Source organism: Rhincodon typus, chromosome 25 (genome assembly GCF_021869965.1).
Source record: "Rhincodon typus isolate 14 chromosome 25, sRhiTyp1.1, whole genome shotgun sequence".
Taxonomy (NCBI): domain Eukaryota; kingdom Metazoa; phylum Chordata; class Chondrichthyes; order Orectolobiformes; family Rhincodontidae; genus Rhincodon; species Rhincodon typus.
Window position 1 is genome coordinate 20,979,698 of NC_063356.1, and position 19,684 is coordinate 20,999,381.

The window sequence follows — 19,684 nt, forward strand, 5'->3', positions numbered from 1 at the left end:
ACCCCAGAGCTAGGTGTGGATCTAGTCAAGCTGTTCCAGTATAGTTATAACATACAGCTATATAGTAACCAAGTGGAAAGTTGTTCAGTATGTCACGTTCATAAAAAGGAGTTCAAATCCAATCCAGCCTTAACCTGCTGTCAATCAACCAGCACTGATGGACCAATCACATCTAATATCTTCAGATCAATCGCTCCATGTTTGATGATGAGAATTTGGTAACTGATCTGTGCTCTTGTGAACATGACAGTGGGTAGAAGAGCAAGTTAGAGGCTGAGAAGTCTGCAGCAAGTGACTCACCTCCTGACTCCACAAAGCAGTTCCATCACTTACGAGGCCTAATTCAGAAGTGTGACAGTATATTTTCCACTTACTTTGATAAATGCAGCTCCAACACCACTCAAGAAACTCAACACCATCCAATACAAAGCAGCCCTCTTGATTGGCACCCCCTCCATCACATTAAGTTATTACTCCTTCCACCACCAGTGGTACCATCTACAAGGCTCCTTAGACAGCATCTTCTAAACACACGGCTTCCACCACCCAGGAAGACCAGAGTGTGAAGAGCATGAGAATACCACTACTTTCAAGTCCCCTTCCCGTTTCATACCATCCTAACTTGGAAATAAAACACTGTTCCTTCATCGCTCCTAGGTTAAAATTCTGGAACCACATCCCTCCGATCATGGTGTTTGTGCCTACACCACACAGACTGCGGTAGTTTAAGAAAGCAGCTCACCACAACCTTCTCAAGTGATGGTAATAAATGCTGCTTTTGACAACGATGCTCACAGCCATGAATAAATAAGCAAATTCTCCACTCAGAACGTTGTGAATCTTTAGAATTCATTACTCCAGAGGAATATGGATACTCAATTGTTGAGTATATTCAAGATTGGGAATGATAGATTTTTGGGCTCTAAGGGAATAAAAGAATGTTGTGTTAAGACAGGGAAAATGGAGTTGATGTAAGTGTTTAGCCATGGTCCCTTGCTGTTCAGTTTAGATATTGTTCCACTTATACTTCCGGTTGTTATGCTTTGGAACAATCAAATAATTGGTTAATATTCATCTCAGAAGCATCTCAAATTTGAGAACCCTGTGTGTCAGCAGGGCTGGAGCTAAATGATTGAGTGATATGGAATGGAGATTGCAAGAGTGAAATAGAGGTATGAAAATATTCATGTCCTAGTTCAGAATGAGAGACCTTTATATCTTGTACAGACCAATCATACATTCTGCATTTTATATTTGGTAAGGTTTTGAACTTGCTTCATGAAGTGACCATTCCCCTCTGTCCTTTTGATCATTATAAATATTAGACTTGATTTCTTAGGATATTGCACAACAGTAAATGTTTGCTTACATTGATGGAATGAACATTTTAAAATGTGCATCACTCCCGACAAGGTACATTTAAACTTTATCCCTTGCTTGGATGATTCAATTGATTTTGAGCCAAACATGTGGTGAGAGCCTCACCCTCTCTGGATTTGACAGGGAAGACATATTCATCCTCGCTTTGGCTCCTAGTCCCTATCCTGCTCAGGTCAGATAAGACTCCACATTAGATATGCAACTTTGAGTTGATAACTCAAGAGTGACTAAAGAGGATAGATTTAGAATTTACTACCTGGATGTGAAACTGGCTATGCAGTTTGCTGCCAAGTTTTAGAATTATCACCTTTACCAATTTTTTTTTTAAATGTACATCCAATCTAAAACACCCTCAGGCTTATTTCATGTGCATTCCATATCTTTGGTACTCCAGTGCCCCAAATATTTTCCCTTAGGCCTTCATGTCTTGATTAAGACTTTAAGTTTCCTGCTGCGTGCCTCATTGACCTCGCTGTATCTTCATCCACCAGGTGTAACCCTTTTTATCTCCTATCCAATTTATTTCTTGCTGTCAACCATCCACTTTGGTTTGCATGTACATTTAGAAGGTGAACTATTCATGAAAGCCATTCATGCCCTCAGGATGTTCCAAAGCACTTTCTAGCCATTTAAGTGTTTTTTTTGATTCATTCATGAGATGTGGGTGTCATTGGCTGAGTCAGCGTGAATTGCCCATCACTCCACATCCTTGAAAACGTGGTGGTGAGCTACCTTTTTGGATTGCTGCTGTCTGTTTGGTGTAGGTACCCCAACAGTGTTGTTAGGGAGGGAATTCCACAATTTTGATCCAGTGACAGTGAAGGGACGACCATGTAGTTCCAAGGCAGGATGGTGAATGGTTTGGAGGGGAGCTTGCAGGTGGTGTTCCCATGTATCTGCGCCCTTATCCTTTTAGATAAAATTGGTTGTGGGTATGAATGGTGCTGTCCAAGGATCTTTGGTAAATTTCTGCAGTGCACCTTGAAGATGATACGCACTGCTGCTGCTGAGTGTCGGTGGTGGAGCGAGTGGATGCTTGTGAATGTGGTGCCAATCAGGTGGGTGTTTTGTCGTGGGTAGTGTCAAGCTTCTTGAGTGTTATTGGAGTTGCACCTATCCAGGCAAGTGGGGAGTATTCCATCACATTCCTGACTTGGACCTTACACACGCTTTGGAGAGACAGGAAGTGAGTTCGTTGCTTCAGGGTTCACAGTCTCAAGTGTAATTACTGGTGTAATGTGGTTTCCAGTTTGTATACGGCAAGATCACATAGAATAGTAATGAGTTGACTGACCAAATCATCTATTCAATAACATTGGTTGAGGGATAAAAATTGACCAGTACCTCGGATGAAATCACTGACTCTTTCAAAAGTGTCACAGATTTAGTGAAAGTGATAGAGTAAATTGTTTTACGCCCACCATTAATATTCATGTTCTTTAGGGAGTACAGGGACAAAGGCATCTGAAGGTTTGTGTGGGCAAATTACTGAAGGTGAGAGGGCAAGTTGAGAAAGTGGCTAAAAAAAAAATCAAGATCCAGGACTTGCTAGAAAGAGAGGTCGAGAGTACAGGAGCAGAGGTTACAATGAATCAATTGGAGTATTGTGTCTAAATTTGGCTACCACCTTTTAGGATTGATGTGAAGGCTTTCGAGAAGGGTGTCAGTAGGAATAACAAGAATGGTTCCAGTGCTAAGGGAGTTCTGTTTCTTGGAAAGTGAGAAACTGGTAACAAAACAGAAAATGCAGGAAATACGCAGCAAGTCTAGCAAGATGTGTGGAGAGAGAAGAGACGTAGTTAGCTGCCGTTGGGTGAATCCACACCACTTCTCACCATGTTGTCTGAGCTCTCTCGTAGATTTACTGCCATCATCCTCTTTAATGACAGGAAAATACGGGGTCTGTTTAGTCCGGTGTGCAGAGGCTAACCTACTTGGTGGTCTAATGGAGAAACGCTTCTGTGGCAATTAACTATAACTTATAGGACTGTTTCAAAGACCTGGAGAACCTGGATGGAAGTCTGAATCCTTTGAGGTCCTTATCAGTTCTCTCACCCAATCTGCATGAAGTCAGCTTCCCAAGGTCAACCAGACCAGCTCCAGAGTAGATAGAGAGCAGGTGATGGCTATTTGACTTTGTATTTAACAGCTGCACTCTCATGGCTCATGCTTGTTAACTGTTTTCTTACTGGCTGAAATAAGTGATTTGGTGGTGGGTATCCAAAAAAAACAGCTGGTTTCTCAAGGGCTATTATGGCTCGGTAGTGCTCAGTTAGTTGGACAGTTAGTTTGCGATGCAGAGTGATGCCAACAACATGGGTTCAATTTCTGCGCCAAAGTTGCTCTCTTCCTTTCTCGCTCGTGCTCTCTCTCACATACTCACTCACTCACGAGAGAGGAGTTTATCTTCTGGTAGGATTATGGTAACTGTACTTTTAGGGTCCCTACCTTTGAGTCAGGAGACTTGGCACATCCAGATTATTGATTTAAAAATATCGAGACAACTGGTTTCTCATTGCAGTACTTCTAACCTGCTCCTATCTCCACCTGGACCATGACCCCACCATCGAGCATCCAGCTACGATTGTCACTAAACTCATCTCATCCAGGGATCTCCCCTGTGACAGCCTCCTAGCTCCTAAGCCGTATAGCCTGTTTCTACCTCCTTCCCAAAATCCACAACCAGGTCTGCATGGGCAGACCCGTTATTTACCGCTGCTTGATTTTTTTTTAAACTCCCCTTGTCCAGGCCTTCCCACTTACATCCGCGATTCTTCTGATGCATTATGTCAGTTTCAGAATTTCCTGTTTGCAGGCTCCACCTGCCTCCTCTTTACCATGGACGTGTAGTCTCTCTACATGTCCATCCTCCAACAGCATGGTCTCAGGGCTGTCCGCTTCTTCCTGGAAAAAAGGCCTGAACCATCCCCATCTACCACCACCATCCTCTGTCTGACTGAGCTCGTCCTCACTTCCAACAACTTCTCTTTTAACTCCTTTCACTTTCTTTAGGTCAAAAGGATTGCCGTTGGTACCCATGGGCTCCAGTTCTGTATGTCTTTTTGTGCAGTACGTGGAACATCCCTTGTTTCATGCCCAATTCCAGCCCCTACCCACAACTTTTCCTCTGGTACATCAAAGACATTATCAGTGCTGCTTCACCCTCTCATCTGGCATTGGAAAAATTGATCAATCTCATTTCCAATTTTCATCCCACTCTCCCCTTCACCTGGTCCATCTCTGACTCCTCTCTTCCCATTCCTGTTTCCATTTCTGGGGATAGGCTGGCCACTAATATCCATCACAAACCCACCGACTCCCGCAGTTACCTGGAAAATACACCCTATCACCCTGCTTCTTGTAAGGACTCCATCCCATTCTCCCAGTTTCTCCATCTCTGTTGCATCTATTCTGATGATACAAAAATAGAAATTGCTGGAAAGGCTTAGTAGGCCTGGCAGCATCTGTGGAGAGAAATTGGAGTTAATGCTTCAGGTTCAGTGGCCCTTCCTCTGTTCTGAACATGCCAGCTTCTGCAGAGGGCCCTCAGAAATGTCCACCTTCTTCTTCAACCGAGGAATTCCCATTACTGTGGTTGACAGGGCCCTTTAGCTGTGTTGAAACCATCTTTCAAACTTCTTCCCACACCCTTTCCCTTCCCTGTCTCAGCAATGATAGGTTCCCTGTGTTTCTTGCATACTACCCCACCAGCCTCCACAACCATAGGATTGTAAGCCATCATTTCTGCCACTTCCAGTGCAATGCCTGCACCAGACACACATTCCCCTCCCTCCCTTTTCAGCATTCCGCAGGGGCCATTTCCTCTGGGACAAACTGGTCCACTCTTCCTTCGTTCCCAGCATCTCCTCTCACTCCCACGGCACCTTCCCATGTAATCGCAGAAGGTGTAACAATTGTTCGTTTACTTCCTCCCTCCTCACCATCCAAGGTCCCAGACACACCTTCCAGGTGAAGCAGTGATTTACCTGCACTTCACTCAATCTAATCCACTGTATTCACTGTTCACAATGTGGACTGCTCTATGCTGGGGAGACAAAACACAAGCTCGGCAACCGCTTTGCAGAACTCCTACATTCTCTCTGTAAAAATGACCTGGAGCTTCCAGTTGCCTACCACACCACACCACCGTGTTCCCATACCAAATTTTCTGTCTTGGGCTTGCTGCAGTATTCCAGTGAGTCTCAGTGCAAGCTGGAAGCAGCTCATTTTCCACTTGGGCACCCAGCAACCTCTAGGATTCAACATCAAGTTCAATAACTTTAGAGTCTGAATCAATCCTTCAATGTTTTTTACCTACCCCACACCCAGTCCTGTTGTGACCCTGGTTGTTTTTAGCACATTCTCACATTCTCATGTACTCCTCGGCCCATTATCTCATTATGTGTGTTGCATTACATCAGTACAGCTCACCTATTTTCTCCTACTCTTCGCTCTTCTTATCACATAATTCAACTTATCTTCTGTTCTGACCTGCTATCCACTATCTCCTTTCATATCTCTCGCTCTCTCGCTCTCGGCTCCGTCAGTACTTATTCCCCACTGCCTTCGTCAGCTGCTAACAGTTCTGATGAAGAGTCACTGGGCTCAAAGCATTAACTTTGCTTTGTTCTGGCAGCACAGAATCCCTACAGTGTGGACGCAGGCCGTTCGGCCTATTGTGTCCACACCGACCCATCCAAATCACATCCCACCAGTACCCACTCCACACTCCATCCCAGCATTTCCCATGGCTAATGCATCTACCGCCTACAAATCCTTGGGCACTATGGGTAATTAAGCATGGCCACTCCATCTAACCTGCACATCTTTGGACTGTGGGAGGAAACCGGAGCACCCAGAGGAAATCCACACAGAATGGGGAGAACATGCGTACTCCACGTAAACATTCCCAAGGGTGGAATTGAACCCAGGTCCTGGCGCTGTGAGGCAGCAGTGCTAACTACTGAGCCACTGCGGCCAGAACTGCTGAGTTTTGCCAGCAATTTTCACTTCTGCTTGTAATTTATTTGTTTAATTAGCTAATTGGGTGAAAAAATTTATAAAGAGAAATAATATTTTTAAGAAAGCTGGGTTCCTACTCTTGAGGCCTTAAGAGGGAGGTGGGCACCACAGAAGCTGGGCTTCATTGCTTCCCCTAGCAACTGTGGTTTGATTTGGCCCCTTCTCAGCCCCTACCCTTGATTTTTGTTTTTGTTATTGTTACATAGTCCCGATGGGCAGGGCTTGTAGTTTTTTTTTCTATTTGTTTAATTATTTAATTGGGTGATTTGTTGGTGGGCTTTTCAAAATAAAATAAAAAAGCTGGGTTCTTCCCTATGTGCATGTAGTCTTATGGACAGGGACAGGATCTAAAGGGGAAAGCTGGAAACTGGTGTTTGTGCTAAACAATCGATTTATAATAAACCACTTGGAAACCTCTGTTAGTTTTTGCTGCCCAATTGAACGTATCCATATCAGTTTGTTAAACATAAAGCATCATGACAGTCGATGGTGCTTTAAAGAAGGAAATCTGCTGTCCTTATCTTGTCTGGCCTGCATGTGACTCCAGACCCACAGCAATGTAAATGACTCTTATCTGCCCTCTGGGCAGTTAGGGCTGGGCAATAAATACTAGCCTGGCCAGTGACCTCCATCTCCTATGAACAAATGTAAAATCACTCCTCGGCATTAAGCCTTTAAAATTCTTACACCTTTATATAAAATCAATATTCCAGCTTTGTGACCTTTCATCTGACCTGAAACATTAACCTGTTTCACTCTTCACAGATGCTCTCTGATCCACTGAGCATTTTAATTTCAGATATCCAGCCTCCAAAGTATTTTGCTTATGTTTCAGAGAAACTCATCTTTTCCTTATAGAAGGGTGGGAGAAGGTTTGACAGAATTGCTCAAAACTGTGAGGGATCTAGACAGAATAGATAGAGAGAAATCGTTCCCATGAACGGAAGGAGTAAGAACCAGAGAGGACAAGTTTAACGTGGTTTGCAAAAGAACTGACAGCAATATCAGGAAAAATATTTTTAAGCAGCAAATGCTTAGAATCTGACATGCACTGCTAGAGGGTGCAGTGCAAGCAGATTCAGTGATGGCTTGTAAAAAGGGATTAAAGAAATTACTCATGGTAAAGAGAACCTCAACTGAAATAGTGCAAATTTTAAAGGACCTGTTTGATACCCTGCTCATCACTGCATAAGCTGTTTCTAGTTTAACAATTTGGTACAATTAGAATGGATATTGGAAGAGAATTACATATTGCTTGTTTATAATCGTGTAAAGAAGCATTTCACAGTTGGCTGTCTAGCAGCACTTGTAAGGAAATGGATACAGAACTTGAGACTAATTGACTGGCAGCTTGAGACTCTCAAAGGAAGTGAGTAACCTTGTATTTGTTACTGTTCTCTAGGTCTTGTCGCATAATCTTTGTACAGTGTTGCACATCCCACATGACCCCGTGGCACTTGAAGAGCATTTCAGAGATGACGATGACGGACCTGTCTCCAGCCAGGGTTATATGCCATATCTCAATAAATACATCCTAGATAAGGTAATTTCATTGTCAACATACATACCTTATTCTCTCTGTTTAGAACTATGATTTCTGGATTGTTTAATTCCCCAGTCCCAGGAGGGTAGGAAACTAAATGTGAACAGAGTGTCACTCTGCTAACATAGTGCAATCAAACAGGAGGCTTGAGTCCAATTAACAGCAGCTTTTCTTGCATGACTTTGTAAGACTTGCACGCTCACTGTTTTGAGAGTTCTGGATGTAATGACAATTCCCATGTTTCTAATAAATGCTTTCCATGCTACATGTGCTATTAATTTAAATGTTTAAATTGTCTCCATTTAATTGTGGGCTCTTCAGATTTCCTGTGTCAATATTATGTTTTCTCTGTTGCATTTGGTTTTATACAGCTGGGTTTCAGCTAAAATGCTTGGGAAATTATAATTTTGAGATATTCAGTTTGATATGAATCTGAGGGGCATTAGAAGAGTGTTTAGCAAGGTCAGCTTTTTCAGTTCTGATGCGCTTCCTGAACAATATGTTTAAAATGAAAGCTGACATTGGATTTTCTTGACTGAACATGTTGAACTGAAACAAATGCCCACTAGCATCCAGTTTTAAATTGGATTCTCTGTTAACTCTGAATCTGCCCTGTCACTTTTCTGTCACGTGTATAGATTGCTCCTGTGAGATGGTCAATATGATAAGCTGGGCTCTGTGCATCTAAAGTGAGAGGCTTGGATTTTCCTTGAATGAAGTTCAATGTACAGAAATATTTAAATTTGACTTTGAGTGTACAGACCAAAAACAGGCTACATCAATATTCATGCTCTACAAGGACCTCTTCCCCGTGTTCTTCACCTAAGCCCAGCAACATAACTTAACATTCCTTCTCCCCATGTGCTTATCTACATCATCTTCAATGCAACCTTGAGATGAAATCCTATTTTCACACTGAGTACAATCCTCCATTCTATTGTGTGGCACTGCCATAATGCTAAATAACTTTGATTCAAAGCAACTAGCAGGCTCAAAATTGGGGATCCATAAGGGACGGTGGACCATTTGCAGCAGGAGATTGTACTTAACCATAATTTGTAAGTACACAGCTTAGCATATCCCTCAATCTACCATTACCAGAGGACCACCCTGGTTCAATGAGGAGTATAAGAGATCATAAGCACCAGGCAGTCCTAAAATTGAGCTGCCAGTGCGGTAAGGCCGTAACACAGGAGTATTTGCTGGTCGGGTCAAGGATCTGCAGTTCCATCTCACCTGGTCATTAACTTGTGGTGGACAATTAAACAATTCATATGATGGAAATGCTCCTTGAACATGCCTATCCTCGATGATGCTCAGCACATGAGTGCAAAGGACAAGCTGAAGTGTTTGCAACTCCCCTCAGCCAATCCACCTCTCCATTCTCCTAAGGACCAACTATGAAAGCTTCCAGTCTTCAGCAATTGAGTTCATTCCACATGGTATCAAGGCATGACTCAGTGCATTTGGATACAGCAAAGGCTCTGGGCCCCTGACTGAGTTCCCTGCTTTTTTTTTTACAGTGTGGCGCTAATTTGTTTAAATTGATGGGTGGCTTGTAACATTATTTCTGTGACAGCAGAAAACATGGTAACTTACAGGAGTCAGTTTTGTAGGATCCACATGGGAACATTCAGGTCACTGTGTGGCAGGCAACTAAGAGGGAATGTTACCTCCAACACAATCCCAGCTGTGGTGCTGAAAACATTAGTTCCAGAGCTGGTCGTGCATCTAAACAAATTGTAGAAACATAGCAGGTAGGAGCAGGAGTTGTCTATCCAACCCCGTTCAATATGCTCATGGCTGATCATCAAGCTCAGTACCCTAATCTGGCCCTCTCCCACTTCCTGTGGAACCAAATTCCACAGGTTCACCACTCTCCAGGTGAAGAAATTTCTCCTAATCTCAGTCCTAAAAGGTTTACCCCAAATCCATAAACTATGATCCTGGTCTGGACTACTTCACCATTGGGAACATCCTTCCTGCATCTAACCTGTTGGAATTCTATAGGTTTCTATCAGATCCCCTAGCATTCTTCTAAACTCCAGTGAATATAATCCTAACTAACTTGACCTCTCCTCATACATCAGTCCTGCCATCCCAGGAATCAATTTGGTAAACCATCACTGCTCTCCCTCTATAGCAAGAACATCCTTCCTCAGATAAGGAGACCAAAACTGCAGAGAATATTCCAGTGTGGCTTCACTAATGCTCCATATAATTGCAGTAAGGTATCCTTATTCCTGTTCCTGAATCCTTTCGCTATGAAGGCCAGCATACAGTTTGCCTTGTTTATTGTCTTCTGCACCTGCGCACTTACCTTCAGCGACTGGTGTACGAGGATACACAGTTCTCATTGAACATTCCCCTCTCTCAATTTACAGCCATTCGAATTGTAATCTGCGTTCCTACTTCTACTACCAAAGTGGCTAACCTCACATTTATCCACATTATACTGCATCTGCCAGGCATTTGCACGCTCATTCAGCCTGTCCAAATCACACTGTAGCATTTTTATACAATCCCTACTGTGTGGAAATAGTCTATTCGGCCCAACAAGGCCACACTGATCCTCCGAAGAGCATCCCACCTGGACCCCTTTTCCTACCCTATCCCCGTAACCCTACATTTCCCACAGCTACCGCACCTAACCTACACATCCCTGAACACTCTGGGTAATTTAACATTCCAGTCTGCCTAACCTGCACATCTTTGGACTGTGGGAGGAAACCGGAGCACCCGGAGGAAATGCATGCAGGCACACAGTGCAAACTCCACACAGTCACCCGAGGGTGGGATCAAACCCGGGTTCCTGGCGCTGTGAGGCAGCAGTGCTAACCACTGAGCCACTGTGCCATCTCTGCATCTGCCTTATAGCTCGCCCTTCCACCCAACTTTGTGTCGTATGCAAATTTTAAAATATGATATTTAGTTCCCTCATCTAAATCATTAACACATTTTGTGAACAGCTGGGGTCCCAGTACCAATCCCTGCATTACCTCATGAATCACTGCCTGCCATTCAGAAAAGGACCCATTTATTTCTACAGAGATAGTAGGAAGAAGGGTCTCGACCCAAAACGTCAGCTTTCCTGCTCCTCTGATGCTGCTTGGCCTGCTGTGTTCATCCAGCTCTACACCTTGTTATCTCACATATTTCTACTCTTTGTTTCCGGTCTGCTAACTAATTTTCTATTCAACTCAATGCACTAATCCCAATCCTATGTGTTTTAATTTTGCACGTTAATCTCCTATGTGGGACTTTTGTCAGAAGCCTTCTGAAAGTCCAAATAAGCTACATCCATAGGCTCCCTCTAATCAACTGTCCAAGTGGAGTCCATTACTCAGTTTATCTAAACCTGGGAACAGTGAACTGAAGCAGATTCGATATGAGGCAGAATCTGAGTGACTGACAGAACCAGAAGTATCTTCTCAGTATTCTAGAGTCTCCTTATATTTTTTGCCTCAGGGTGAAACAGTGCAAGATCATGCTTTCAGTTCCCCTGCAATAGAACGTTGTCCCTGTAGAATTGTTCATAATGCAGGTCATATGAAAACAGAATATTACTGCAAGATCATCAAACCAGAAGAGACAAATTGAAGCTATAAAATAAATTTGAAACTGATGTTAGAAAACATTCCTCTAGTCAAATGTTGAGAGGTTTGCTTTGCTCCTGTTGGCTTTGTTCTTTAACAGCTATGCACAATGTGACACTTTTTTTTGATCCTCAATTTATTCGGCAAGAGTTTTGATTGGCTCACTATGGTTTATTTACATCAGGTTTAGATGTAACATTAGGAGGCAACGAAAAATCTTTTTAAAATCTTTAAAATCTTTTTCAGAAACTGCTAATAGTAAATGCTAGTCATAATCATAGAAACCTTATAGTATGAAAGCAGGCCATTCAGTCCATCGAGCCCACACCAGCACTCTGAAGAGCATTGCACCCAGATATGCCCCGTACCCTACTACTGTAACCCTGCATTTCCCATGGCTAATCCACACATCCCTGGACACTATGGGCAATTTAGTGCATTCTTGGATTGTGGGGGGAAACCCATGCAGACACAGGGAGAAAGTGCAAACTCCACGTAAACAGTTGCTCGAGGCTGGAATCGAGCCCAGGTCCCTGGTGTTGGTGAGGCAGCAAGGCTAACCACTATGCCGCCCCTATTTCATAGAAAATTGCATGTTTTATAATTCAAGTGAGTAGCCTCCATTCGCTGAGGGTGATGATTAAGGTTTTTGACAATTTGTTCCATCAGGCTTATTCCATTTGATATTATTAATATTGTGAGAAAGCATTAACTGATTTAGTCCAGGAATAACAATGTAAGCAGTTCTTTTCTCCTGGTAGAAACAATTAAGTTCAGACCATTAATTCATTTTGATCTCCCTTTTGTTTTCTTCCCTTTCCTAATTTTTTGAGACGGCTTGTGTTTTGTGATTCTGTGATAGTCTGGATGTTGTGTTGTGTTGTTGAACTGAACAAGTCCTGACAGTTCCTGTTGGTGGAAGGAATGAAATGTTTGGTATGGCCCTCCCCTCCACCAGTCTTCCCAATGTAGGAGGCATGAAAATTTGAGTGGTTCCACTGGTTTTCCCTGCAAACCTCGCCCAAATTCAGCGTAACCAACACAAAAAAATCGCGGATATTTAAATGTTACCTGCATTCAGTGTAGTTCAAATTTCTGTTATGTTTTGTGCTGGTTTACAGATTGAATCACATTGAGAGTTCTGTCAGAAGGTTTAACCGTTATTCTCAATCATTTGGGCATAAGGGCACGAATAGTTACAACTGTTAAAATGGAATTTTAAAAACATTACTCGAACTCTGCGAGCCCCTCCTTTTCCATAGCCCCTGATGATAAGCCTCCTTTAAGGTTTCAGTTTGCCCAAACCCTGAACTCCCATCTTCCTCAGCCGCCTTTCCCATCTCCTCTCAGGGCCTCTCCAACCTCATTTTATTTCCCTGACACCCACTTTTTGCTCCCTTGCTTTGTACCCACAAAGCTGCTGGCCATTCATGTTAACTGACGGTGTTAATAATTCCTTCTTTTCTTCTCTCCACTACATTTAGTCATTATTACCCCTCTCCTGACCCCACAAACCTTGCTGATCATCTCCAACTTCCCTTTCTTCTGACCAAGTTGTTTCTTTCCAAATCTATACCCATCTTTCCAGGAACTCCATGTTTGAGGCTTTCCAATCACATTTCCATCACTACATCAGCAACAAAACACACATTTTCAGTGAGAAATGACATCTTGTACGACAGTGAGCAACGAGATGATTCCTCCTCATCCTTCTTGATCTGTCTATAGCCTTTGACAGTGATTGACTACACCAATCTGGTCCAGTATCTTTCTGCAGTCATCCAGCTGGATTGGACAGCTCTCACCTGGTTCCTTTCTTATCTATCAAGTTGTATCCAGCATACCACTTGTAATGACTTCTCTTCCTGCTGCTGCAGTATTACCTATGGTACTCTCAAGGCTCTATCCTTGGTGCCTTCCTATTTTTAATCTGCATGTTGCCCCTTGGCTACATCATCCAAAAGCACAGAATTAGTTCTCACCTCTTTGCTGATGGCACCCAACTCTACACACTATCTCCTCTCTCCACCCATCCACCATTGCCAACTTCCTGGCTGTTTAATCCCAAATCAACGAGCAGAAGTTTCCTGTGGTTAAATATTGCAAAAACAGAACCCACTGGATATGAGCTCTGCTGCAAGCTCTGATCCCCAGCTACCGATGCTATCCTCAGGCTGGCAAATGTCAAAGAGTAGACCAGACCGTTCATAACCATGGTGTCATATTTGACCATGAGATGTGTTTATATTCATGCCCTTGCAGAGACCAACTGATCTATCAATGCAGCATTACCTGACCTGCTCTTGTCTAAGTTCATTTGCTACTGAAGCCCTCATTCTGCCTTTAGACTTGAGTATTCCAACACAGTCATTGCTACATTCTACCCTCCATAAACCTAACATCATCCACAAATCTGCTGCCCTGTCCTAACTCGCACCAAGCCCTGTTCACCTATCATCCCTGTGCTCGCTGAAGTAAATTGGTCCCTGGTCATTCTCATCCTTATTTAAAATCTCTTCCCTGTTTCTCTAATCCCTTCCAGCTTCATTATCCTCTGAGAAAACTGTGCTCATCTAATTCTGGCTTGTTGAGCATTCCTCATTTTAATTGCTACACCTTTAGTCAGAGTACCCTCAACCTTCAGAATAGCATCCCTTCCCCTCTCTTCCTCTCTAACTTGATTTTCCTCCTTGTAAGATCTTCCCTAAAACTTACTGACTTGACCAATCTTTGATCATCTAACCTAATATCTGCTTGTGACTCCAAGTCATATTTTGGAAGGACCATGGGAAATTTTATTCTGTTAACACCCGTGTATAAATTTGTTATTGCCGTACTTGTTCCGTTTCTAGCCTGTGAACATTACACACAATTTGCATTTAATTCTTTGTGTGGGATGACAGGGATCACGCAGTAGATGGCACCAAACTGATCCCAAAAGGCTGCACAGCCTCAGCTTTTATTAGTGAGCAGCTCAGATTTAACCTATTTTCAATGCTATACTTCCTGTCTCTGATCAGGGACACAGCAGTTTTCCTCACTGTTTTGTATATGTTTTAAACATCTTTTATACTCCATATCTTTGAAGGTTGGGCCCTACAGGTGGACACACTGATGCTTTTCTGGCAGAATATCCATCAAATCTTCCATGTTTTATGGGTTAATTCACTTGCTCCCTTTGTGGGAAATGTCAAGTTTACCTATTTTACAAATGCAAGTTAGTTTTCCTAGCTAGTTATGAGGTAGGCACTGATCTATATGATGCTGTGTAATAATTGGTTTGTTTGCTCCTATATTTCCATATCCTCTGTTGGGATCCAAATCTGTCATTTCTTGCAATGTTTAAAATCTCCCTGGCAGTCGTTCTAGACATATCAACTTTGTTTGAGTCAATTTTGGCTGATTTCTTTTGTGCATGTAATTTAGTGCTTGGCTTCTTTCAATATCTTGTGGTATGATGAGGCTGAAATGATGTTGGATGAGGAATGGGAGGCCATTTCATTGGGCCATATAATGCAACACAAGACCATTTGGCATATCGTGCCTGTACTGGGCCTGTGAAGAGTTATCAAATTAGCCAACCTCTTCAGTTCCTTTCCTATAGTGGAACAAATAATTCTCTTTTATCTATATTCAGTTAGCCAATTCCTTTTTCAAAGATTATTTTGAACTTGCTTCTAACACACTTTCAGACAGTCTATTCCACATCATGACTTGCTGCATAATTTTTTTTTCTCGTACCTTTGGTTCTTTTGTTAATTTTCTGAAATGTCTGTCCTCTGGGAACTGTTTCTCCTTATTGATGCTATAAAAGCCATTCATGATTTTGAGCATCACTATAAAGTGTCCACGTAACCTTCTCTACTCCAAGACAACAACAATAGTGTCTCTGAATCAACTGAGTTTTTCTTCCCTGGTACTCTTCTGTTTAATGTCTGCTCCCTACATGTGGCTATTGACAGCATTTCTAAAATGTGGGGTCCAGAACTGAGAACATTTACTCTGGCTGGGACCTAGCCACTATTTTATATAAATTTAGCAGCACTTCCTTATTTTTACACTCTATGCCTCTGTTTATGAAGTCAGGGCTCCTTATGCTTTTTTTAACAGCTTCCTTAACATATCTTGCCATCTTCAAAGAATCTTGGACATACACCCTTGGGAGTCTCTGTTCCTGCATATCCTTTAAAACTGCATCATTTAGTTTAAATTGCCTCCTACTGAAAGAATTACTTCATGTTTCCCAGCTATTCACCAATCTGTACCTGTCCCCTTGAAGTTTGTTACTATGCTTCTCACTATGTATAATGTTTCCAAATCTTGTTATTTGCAGACTTTAAGAGTGTGCTATCTGTTGCTGTAATTCTCTCTTTTCTGTTCCTTTTGGCAATTTTGTATTCTTGCAGCACTGCACCTTAAAATCCACCGGCTTCAATTTTGTTAAGTCTATTAAACATGACTCCACATCAAATGACTTTTAAAAGCCAGTAGACACAGCATCAATCGTAATACCTTATTTAACCTGTTCCAATAATTCATCAATTAAATTAGTCCAACATAATGACCTTTAACCAATCACGATTGGCTTTTCCATATTTTTCCAAACACTAATGTATTTTGTGCCAAAAACTTCATTGGATTTCATTTCTTTTTAAATTCATTCATACACAGGATGGGGATGTTGCTGGCTAGGCCAGCATTTATTACCCATCCCTAATTGCCCAGAGGGCAGTTAAGAGGCAACCGCATTGCTGTTGTTCTGGAGTCACAAGTAAGTTCAGGTGAGGTGAGGATGGCAGTTTCCTTCTCTAAAAGACATTAGTGAACCCGATGGGTTTTTCTGACAAATGACAATGGATTCATGGCCATTATTAGCCTTTTAATTCCCATTTTTTTAATGAATTCAAATTCCATCATCTGCCATGGCAGGATTCGAACCCAGGTCCCCAGAACATTAGCTATTGCAAGTGAGGAGGACTATCTAGCTTCATCAAATTTTCGATGTGTTGCAAGTGGCTGCACAAAATTAACATTCTTTGCACGTTGTTGAATGAGCTTCATATTTGTTTTATTGGACCATTCTTTAGAGAGAGATGGTTTCTTCAAAGATATTGGTGACATTTCTTAGAAATAAAATGCTAGCCTTTTCTCTCTCATAACATGTAGATGAATGCCACCCCTGTGATATTTAAGTGTAAATATTACAGCTTAAGAAAGGGTCTATACATAGTTAAATGTTAAAGTCTAAAAAGTGCTACCCAAGTTGCATGCCTTATCTATTAGCTTTGTGAAAATGGCATCTTGCTATCTGCCTCATTTGTGAACATTGTGAAGTTACTGTGTATACATAACAAATATAAACAAAAAAAATCACAGAAATTTAGCATCGTTCCAAATTTTTTAAAATATCTTTTTAATATGTCAGTTGATAATTACTGCTGATCAACATTTCCCACTGCAGATTAACTGTTAGTAGTGTGAACTCTGATTCGTTTAGGTGCTAATTGTTGTTGGAGACTAAAACTGTTCACTTTGTTTTTATTTAATTTGACTTTCATATCTGTTCTTTCCCTCTTTTTCATCCTCTTTGTCGTTCTCTTTTTGTACTGAATTTGACATTAATTCCTCCATTGTAATAAATGTCTCCTTCTCTTAATCCTCTAATTACTTCTGAATCTTTCAGTTGATTGGTTAAAGAGTTACACAATTACTTGGCCTGGTTACTCCAGTCCTAGGTGCCTTGTATCTCTTCATTGCTCTCATTGAATCAACTCTCACTTTGGGTAATAGCTGCATAATAAATCGTAAGGAGTTAAACAGGCAAGAGCAGATCCAACTCTCAGCAGACACCATCAGATCTCATGCTACTGCAAAATCAAAGCCAAAATGGAAGGGGCAAAGTTGTGGTGTACGTGGGGTTTGGTACTGAAAGCGTCAATGCTGAGAAGTGCATTAAGTTCCACCCAGTAGGATGTTGTCATTGGAATTTGGGTGGGGAAAACAGCTTGAAATCTAGAAGGAGATAGACTTGCCATCTCGGTCTCCTCAAAGACATTGTTACTGAGGCTATCAAACCAACATAACCAACAGTTTGGTCCAGTAATATAGGCTATGGAACACATCTCCTCCTAATTTGAATATAGCCAGTTCCGTTCTCCAGCTGTTTTACTCCAGTTAAGAAAACATTCACCATTTCCCAAACAGACCATGTATCATGTGACATTCTGTTGGGTCAAGTAGATTTAGTCTGCACTGATTTGATCTGGCAAGATCCCAAGCCTAGTTACGAGTTCTTGATCTTTCTCTACATAAAGCTATTATAAGTAAATCCTCTGTGGTTTGTTACAGAGTCTGTGGTTGTGGAAATGCCACTTCTTTCTAACTTGTCTATTAATTCAAGGCTGCATTTAGCAACTAGTGGCTGCTGTGGAGAGAGAAAGAAGATTTGTGTTGACCGGAATTTATGGTCCCTGCTGAATCTGTTTTTAAAAATGCATTCTCGTCACACGGCTCTTAACTGCTGTCTGAAAAGGTCTAGGAAATCCTTCAGTTCAAGAGCAATTATGGAAGGGCAACAAAACGCTGTCTGCATCCGATGATGAAATAAACTTTAAAAGCAAGCTCTGGAGCCCCCATCTTAGTGATGGACAATTGCCAAAGCCCAACATTTGATGCTTCTTCATATATCTTAGCAAGTAAACCAGTCTCTCAAAATAACATTTGAAGTTTGGCTTTGGTTTCTGTACATGAAAGTCAGTATGCCTGCACTCCTGGAGTGTCAAAGAATGAATTGTCATCTCACACAAACGTACACAATTCCTAAGGGGTAAACAGCAAAGATGCAGAAACAATGCTTCCCTTAGCTGTGGGGTCTAGAGCCAGAGATCACAGTCTCAGAATACAACGTAAGCCATTTAAGGCCGAGATGAGAAGGAATGTCTTCACTCAGAAGGTGTTGAATCTTTGAAATTTTCTACTTGAGAGGGCTGTGAAAGCTCAGTCATTATGTAAGAGCAAGACAGAAAGTGATAGATTTGTAGTTGCTAATGATAGAAAGGGATATGAAGATAGGATGGGATTTTAGAGAAGATTTGTAGCCCCCTATACACTTGACTGCGAAGGAAAACCAGAAGTCAGGTAATCCAGCTCAACAGACTCCAGAGTTTAAATACCAGACGGGAAAACACAACGACGCTTCATCGGAGGCTGCATTGATGATGTTGCCCAGCAGGGTAATGAAACGTCTGCGGAAAAACAACAAACCAGCTCGGTGAGCCAACCAACCACAAGATAGGATGGGAACATGGCATTGAAGAATATAATCAGCCGTAATAGGCCGAATGGCCTCCTTCCGCACTGTAGGGATTCTATGATAATCTACAATGGCGGAGCAGACTCACGGGACCGAGTCATCTACCACCCCCCCCCCCCCCCCCCCAACCCTCCTCCTATGTTCACTCAGTCAATGTGTTGGTCCAGACAGGTTTGGACTCTACCTGTGAAGCAGGTTGGGAAGGCCAGAATTAGGGAGTTCCTGTCCCTTTATGAATAGTGGATAATACTGAGGACTACAACTTGTGTTACATAGTGCCTGAACTGAGTAAAACTGCTAAAGCCACTTTACAAGAGCATTTTTTTGACATCAAGCCACATAGGGAGCTTTTAGTGAAGGCAGTCATAGCTTGGACAAGGAAGTAGGCTTGAAGAAGTATCTTAAAGGAGAAAAGAATGAAAACGAGGTGTAGGGAGGGAATTCCAGATCATTGGGTCTCAGGAATTGAAGGTGGTGCAAGGTGTGACCACCAAGAATCTGAGATGTATAAGAAGTCAGGACTGGAGTAGGTTATAAGGTTAGATGAACGTATAGAGATAGGGAGGAGAGGGAATGGAGGGACTTGAAAACAGGGGTAATTTAGAACTACTGTAAATTAGTATGTATGGACATGATGGGTGAATGGGACTTTGTGCAAATTAGAATATGGGTATTTAAGTTTTAAATTACCTCAAATTTATGGAGAATGGAATTGCAACAGAGTAGCCAGGTCCAGATATGAGAGGGTCAGTCATACAATGTTAAGAATGTGAAAAGAGTGGTCAGATGCTAATATTAAGATTAAACCGTCCACTAAGGTAGATGCTCAGG

General features: G+C 42.0%; 1 protein-coding gene across 2 annotated transcripts in view; it reads left to right on the plus strand.

Annotated features, from left to right (window-relative positions):
• def6a (DEF6 guanine nucleotide exchange factor a) overlaps positions 1 to 19,684 on the plus strand; it is a 131,310-nt gene that overhangs the window by 40,082 nt on the left and 71,544 nt on the right. Inside the window, exon 2 of one of the 2 annotated variants that reach the window (XM_048611952.1) lies at positions 7,805 to 7,945. The exons of the other annotated variant lie outside the window; for it this stretch is intronic. Coding sequence (XP_048467909.1) covers positions 7,805 to 7,945 — 141 coding nt within the window. The remainder of the gene's footprint in view (positions 1 to 7,804; positions 7,946 to 19,684) is intronic. 2 annotated transcript variants of the gene reach the window in all.